Genomic DNA, 7,282 nt, shown 5'->3' with positions numbered 1-7,282 from the left:
AAAAAAAAAAAAAAAAGGTAAACTTATGGAAGCAACCCAAGTGCCCAAAAATAGGTGACTGGATCAAGAAGATGAGGTACACACACACACACACACACACACACACACACACGACATTTGCAGCAACATGGATGGAGCTAGAAAGGATCATGCTTAGTGAAATAAGCAGAAAGAAAAAGAAAAATATCAGATGGTTTCACCTTGAGGAGGAATATAAGGGACCAGGGGGAAAAAAGTAATTATAGTAAAGTAAAAATCAAAAGGCAACTATAAACGGTCCACGGTGACTTGGTGGCGGGAAGTCCATAAGGACTAAAACCCAGATGAAAAAGCACACATTGCACAAAAATGAAGAATGGTGTAAAAATATATATTAAAAAAAAAAACTAGACTAAAAGCCCCCCCAAAATCAAATTGTCACACAGCACATGAATGTGTAGTAGAGCCATCACCTGAGTATCTCTGCTGATACTGCAGTTAACAGTGGTTAAATATTGTAGCTATGAAGAGAGAAATGTTCACTAACAGGCAGGAGAGGTTGGCGGGGCTTCGGGGAGAAACCCCAATGCAATCCTGGGGGTGGGGTTGGAAGGGCTTCTATCTTAGTGCCAAACTCCAGCTCCCAGCAAGATAAATGAAGCAATAGCGTGTTCTTCTACAACGTCAAATCATAGTAAAAGGCAATGGGCCCCACACAGAAGATGCTGCTTACAGTTCCGATGTTCCTGGCCTTGTATTCAGAGGGAAGGCCTCCCAGGTACAATTTCCCTTCCACATCCAAGGTGATTCCATCTCCCACTGTGGTCACCAGGGGGGATTCCTGGCCATCAACTGTCATGGAGCCCTTTCTTTTAAAGTACTCTGTTTTGACCTAGAGCAAAATGGAAACATCCATATCTTTTAAGGAAGTTGAGAAAATATTAATTAATTGTTACAATGCCTTACCTACAGCAGTAATAATCTGAATGAAATCCTAAATGATGGCTCAGATGGTCAGAGTTGGTGTTGAGAAGAGACTGAACCTAGGACAGAAAGTGCTCTAGAGCCCCAGAGATGAGAAACCAAATTCCATGGTCTCAAGTTTGGCCCACTCATGACACGGTGGCCTCAGTTTACCTCTTGTCCTGTGAGGTCATTTTGGTAGCTTGAATTCATTCCACCATATTTGCTGAGTGCTTATTTGCGGTCAGATACTAAGCTAGGCCCTGAGGATAGTCCAGGAATTGGAAAAAGTCTCTGCCTGGAAAGAGCTGACAGGCTTTGAGGTAGATATCAGATGGAATGCCAACTAGAAATCAGAGAGATCATTTCACAAGAGTGAAGTGCAGTGGACACGAGAGAGATGAAGGTGTGACCCAGCTTCCTGACAACCTACCGTGTGCCACTTCCCGTCACTGAGCAGCATCGGGTGGGAGACCTGGGTTCTGCCTTTCCCCAGGCCAAACATGAAGTGGAGGCGGCCCTCGTGCAGCTGCAGGGTGGCATAATCAACCTGGTTCTGATGAGCCATGTAGTAAATCAGACCACTGGGGGCGAATGTGCGTATGCTGAGCTGAACCATTAGCCTGGAGGGGAAAAAGAGCCCGGCACACAGAAAGGAGCCTTTACTTTCACGTCTCAAAAAGAGAACATAATAATTGCTGCAACATTTATAGTTAACATCTCAGGAGAAAGTCATTCACTCCATTCATTTATCCATTCATGTATTCACAGTACGTGGATTTTCACTGCAGTGGGAAGTAAAGGGTTTTTAAGAAAAGGGGGTGGGCACGACTTAATTTCTGTCTTAAAAGGTATCTCTGTGCCCTCCCTGGTGGTGCAACAGGTTAAAGCATGGCATTATGAAGCCTCAGAAGCCACTGCAGCATGATTTCGATCCCCTGCCCCAGAGCTGACCCACATAGCGTGGCAGACCTCTCCTGACCAGCCTGCTGTTCCCCTCAGCAGTGTACTTTGTCAGTCTACCTGTTCTGCTCCCCACTCTGTCTCTGGTGAATCCTCTCCCCCACCATACCTCTGGCCTGTACCCTAGTTCTGTAAGCATAAAGTAAATAAATCTTAAAAAAAAAATAAAAAAGGTATCTCTTATGTGAAGAACAGGTCAGATGTGGTGGAAGTGACAGCAGGTGTTAGGCAGGGGACCGTCACAACAGTCCAGAGGCTGGGGGTGGCTTAGCCCAAATGGCAGAGGGGGAGGTGGAAGAGATCAACTCCTGCATGGAATATTCTGGAAGAAGAAGCAATAGGACTTGCCGATGACCTGACTTTGGAGAGTGAAAGAAGGAAATAAACACCTCTAGGTTTTGGGTGGGAAGGTGGTGGAAGTGGGGGTTTCTGTTTTGAATGTTAGAACCCACTGGAGAGGGAATAGAGCACTGGCTGAAAGAAAAGCTCCAGAGCCACAGTGCCTGGGTCTGACTTCCAGCTCTGTTGTTTGACTGGGCAGGTGACTTAAATGTCCCTAGACCTCAAATCCCCCATCTATAATGTGAAGAAAATACTGTCCTCATACAGTAACTGGGGGTTAAGTAAGACAGTAACTGAGACCGTCCCTAGAGCAAGTGTTTGCTCCTCTCCCATTGCTCTTGACAACGGGGTGATCATTCTCTGCTATTGATGGGGTCATGTATGAAATAGGGGGAAGTGGATGCAGCCTGTGCCCTTGAGAGAATGTTCTAGGGCACAAGTGAGAGGGGTGGACAAGGACCCTCCCACCTTGATGGCAAAGGAAGAAGCAAAAGAATGGGACCAAGGGCAGGGAGTATTCTTTTGGGGAGGGGACCCATGAAGGAGACAAGTCAGCAGCTGGAGCAAGAGGAATGGCTATGAGGATGTAGTGAGTTATGCAATAAGAGGAGAAACTGAAAACTAAAACCACATACATATATGAGAAATTTATAGCTGCGGTCACAACGTTAAAAAAAAAACAAAACATCAAACCAAGTAGGAAATAGAAATGTATTTCTACTGCCTTAACCACCAGGCTGACTGTGGCACTGGCCGAGTGTGGTTTTCACCCAGTTTGACTGAATAAGATGAGAGGGAACAGAAAACCTGCAATAATGACACTGAGCCTATCTGTGCAGGGGATAGTGGCAGCTAGAGAAGGGGGTTGTGGCAGTGAGAAAGCAGAATGAAGGGGTCTCAATGCAGCTCAAGAGCTGCTGGGGTGGTGGTAACAGAGCAGAAGTGAAAAGGGAGAGGGGATAACACAGTGCTGCAAGTGAACATTCTGGATGGACACTTCACCAAGGGGAGAAGGCGGCTGAGGAGGGAGGAGCCAACTAGGAGCCTGTGAACGTGAAAGAGCAGGTGTTGGGTGGCTGTAGAGTTCATGGGCATTGTGGCAGAAACAGTAGGAAAAAAGCTGTGGAGTCAAGGTCTGGAGAAGGTGTGATGGGGCAGTGGTCACATGCCAATGGTCACATGGACCAGAGCATGCACAGCCTGAAAACACAGCCTTCCCAACTCCAGCTGGAATGGAGAGTAAAAGGAAGACATGAGAGAAAAGAGGAGTACAGAAGAACCTCACCAGCCCCATGCCCTGAGATCTGGGGGCTGTGAGTGGCTTCATTAAAGGGCCACTGGGGATCAGAGGGAACATGCAGACCAGGGTGGGTGTGGCCCCAGAAGTTTGGGGGAGGGGGAAAATGAAAGAATTTGGGTAGACACTTTTATTAGGTTAGTGAATGCTTCCATCAAAAAGGGGTTGAAAGTTCAGGTGATGAAACATCAGCTTGTGGGATGTATCATCCCAAAAAGGGGTCTTGGGATTCCCAGAATGATGGCCAATTGCTGTGTCTTGCTACTCTCCCAACATCTACACACAGAGTCAGGAACTAGCATGAAGAAAGAAGTATCAAGACAAACTGCCAGAATCCCACCTTTTTATATTCTAAGAGTCCATTACACAAGGCAGCACTGCTATTTCTCCGCCTTCTCATGGCTGCCATTTTGTTGTGAAGCACTCCATAATAAAAATACAACAGGCTTCTAGAAAAGACCCCATTGCTGAAAAACACCCCCCTTCCCATTTTCATCTAGCTGGGGAATCTCTCCACACACTTTACAAGAACACCTACCTCCTTCTGACAGCTGACTGGTTAAAAGGCAACACGAAATGGCTGTGTTGTGTGAGGCCAAACTGGTGAGCACTGGGGACGTACTCTGGAGCTCCTTCCACGGCACACGGTTCCTGTCAGGGATGCACAACGGCCCTCAGACACACACAGCCAGGGTCCCCACTAAGCACACCAGTTCTTCCATGAGAAGGTATGTTAGTGCAATGGTATCAAAACACCAACAACTACAAACAGGTGTTTGCCTGGGTTTAATCTTTAAGTAATTTACTTATTTCTTTAAGTAATTTACGTATTTCTTCATCAAGGAAGTCAGAACTATTTTTCACCTCAAACCTATCTGAGTTAAATTTCCAGGAATTTTTTCAGGCCTACTCTCTCCCTTCTCTCCAGCTCAGGGGTGTAGGGGTGGGGTGGGGGGAAAGGCCTTGAGGAGAGTCACAGCTGTAGCACTAGCCCTGAACTCTGAAAAGTGGAAATGCCCCAGGGGAGAGGCCGGGCAGACCTCTCACTTCCTCGTGGACAGGAGCAGCCAAGAAAAACCCAGCTGAGTAGAGCCCAAACCCCAAGGACAGAGCATGAGAGCCGGAAGTGCCCTCTGCACACTGACTTCAACCGAAATGAGGCCTCAGGCTCAGCCTTTCAGCCTGGGGTGGGCGGGCAGATGTTGCTGAGAGCTCTGTCCTGACGTCACAGATTAGCCCCTGGGGGATTCACTGCTTCCACAGGACTGCACCACCATTTAACTAATTAGAGAGCCCACTTTCTACCTAGGAACTAGAGAAATCAGAAAGGGGGGAAGAAAATGAAAACTAACGAGTGCTATTAAAATCTGGGCAAAATGAGATTTTTCCCCACATAGGTCAAGTCTGTTTTTTTAAAGCAATGCGAGTGTGTACAGTGGCTTACCCTAAGTACTTAGGGTTTCTAACTAAATCCAAAGTGATATAATGAGTTCTTATATAAGCTGTCAAAAAACCCTTTGCTATATTGCAACTAAATGAGAGTACCCAGTGCCAGGCTCTGCAAGTTTGCTCAGAGAACCACTCCCCACCCTGCCCTGCACCTTTGTCCCCCACGGGGATCAGCGCTGTCTCAGCTTTCCCAGGACACCCTTGAAAATCAGCTTCTGCCACAGAGGGCTATACTGAGAGATCAGAGAGGAGATGGAAGAATCAAGAGTGCGTCCCCTGCCTCCATGGCAGGTGTCCGCCCTGGCAGGGCTGTCTTCTCTGTGGTTTCAGTGCCCACAGGACACCTTCTGCTCAGACAATTCCCCCTCAGCGCTCTGCTCAGCCTGTGGTATCACTTTTCTCACCCACCCCCAAAAGTCAATACTCCTATTCCTTCAACTTCCCCAAGACCTTTGTAGTGAGGTTCACATTTTAATTTCCTCTGGGCTGTGCTCGCTTCCTAACTTGGCCTATTGGTATCACCGAGAAAGTCCCTTACTGGCCGTGGTAAAGGCTGGGGCTCGCTGTCCTCTCCATGAGAAGCCGGGTCAGGCCTTTCTGAAAGCAGGCAGGTGTCCAGGTCCACGTGTTCATAATGAACCGCACTAGTGAAATCCAAAAGTCTAGATACAAACAAAGTATTTGCAAAATTAAGCTATCATAAGCCAACATGAACTGCTATCATCTGATTACTGAACACTTAAACATCATTAACATATCACTCTCTGATTAACCATAGATATATCTTACTTCTTGAACCTTCTGCCTGAAGCGGCAACCCCTCTGGTCCCCTGCCACCCCCCATACCACCCCCTCCCCATGTTCTGTTCCCCTGGCCATCCCTGACCTTCCCTCTAGAGTTGGCTCAAATACTGTCTCTCTCTCTCTCTCTCACACACACACACACACACACCCCTGCGCCTGTGCCTCAGGACAGGGCTGTCTCTGGCTTTCACAGCACCACACAGTAGCCTCAATTAAACATGGGTTTCTTTCTTACAGGTTTCCTTTTCCAGGAAGTTATGACCTACACTTGCCATAAACCCCTTTATGCTGCAACCCTTACAGCGTGTTCCTGTCTACACGTACCCTTTGGGCTCTTGAAGGATGTGAACATGAACACAGAAACGCTTCTACCCTATCAAGGTCCCAACTTCACAACTTTCAGGAACACGAAGAAGCCTAATTAATCAATAAATTAATAAACACAATTGTGTGACTATATCTAGAAATTATACAAATAATTAAAGTAAGACTCTGACATAATTATGTCAAAATCCAATGCAATATTCTATTCCTGCAATTATCAAGGATTCCTAAAAGGTTGTCTCACAGAATAGGAAACTGCGACCATGAAGACCAAGTCCTTGCTCAAGGTTACAGAGTCATGGATAGCTCAATGGGGGAAGCAGCAGTCACTGGACACTCAGCACATGGCTAGTTGCCCTTGCATAGAGTTTTGTGTCCCCGGGCAGGGCAAGGCTTCCGTTCTCAGAAAGCTGATCCTGCCAGGGGCAGGGTTTGGGTGAAGAGAAATGAGATGCCCGTGGACACATGTCAATTCTTTTCCTTATCCTGAGTGCCACAAAAGACTCAGACATCCAGTTCTTAATGAAACAGTAATTGTTTTAGGAGGAGACATTAATAATCTGAATGGCGGGCCCTCCCTGGTGGTACAACGGATTAAAGCACAGCACTATGGAGCTACCCACAGCTGCTGTAGCACAAGTTCAATTCTCGGCCAGGGAGGTGACCTACATGGTGCAGCAGACCTCTCCTGCCTTGCCTGCTGCTCCCCTCAGCGGTGTATTTCAGTACATCTGTCTGCTCTGCTCCCCACTGTCTTTGGTGAATTCTTTCACCACCCTACACCTCTGACCTATACCCCAGTTATGTATGCATAAATAAATCCTTTTTAAAATTAATAATAATAATAATCTGAGTGAGAAGCAACCCAGTTATAAAGGCTTCTTTTACAGCTATAAGCTCATGATAACAAGAAACAAGCACCACAAAATCTCTACATTTTCTTAAGTGAATGACAAAAGTGCATTCTACCCTATACTGTTGACTGACAATCTTGTGGACCTAATGTTCCATGATTAAAAAAAAAAAAATGCTTGAGGACCAGGTCTATCACTCTAATCCAACAAAATCCAGTTGGAAGACTTTCATGACACTCGGCACACAGTGGCATTCATTTGTTATCAGGATCATGTAGAATTTTTGGCAATTTCAAGTAGCAAATCA

At 46.4% G+C, this 7,282-nt stretch overlaps 1 protein-coding gene across 1 annotated transcript in view; it reads right to left on the bottom strand.

Annotated features, from left to right (window-relative positions):
• LAMA1 (laminin, alpha 1) overlaps positions 1-7,282 on the bottom strand; it is a 137,846-nt gene that overhangs the window by 6,342 nt on the left and 124,222 nt on the right. Inside the window, exons 53-56 of the mRNA XM_012725774.1 lie at positions 5,532-5,687; positions 4,083-4,195; positions 1,376-1,565; positions 713-871 (exon numbers count right to left, since the gene is read on the bottom strand). Coding sequence (XP_012581228.1) covers positions 713-871; positions 1,376-1,565; positions 4,083-4,195; positions 5,532-5,687 — 618 coding nt within the window. The remainder of the gene's footprint in view (positions 1-712; positions 872-1,375; positions 1,566-4,082; positions 4,196-5,531; positions 5,688-7,282) is intronic.

This window comes from Condylura cristata, unplaced genomic scaffold (genome assembly GCF_000260355.1).
Source record: "Condylura cristata isolate star-nosed mole 26May11 unplaced genomic scaffold, ConCri1.0 scaffold00016, whole genome shotgun sequence".
Classification (NCBI taxonomy): Eukaryota; Metazoa; Chordata; class Mammalia; order Eulipotyphla; family Talpidae; genus Condylura; species Condylura cristata.
This window is presented reverse-complemented; position numbering and strand designations above follow the sequence as displayed.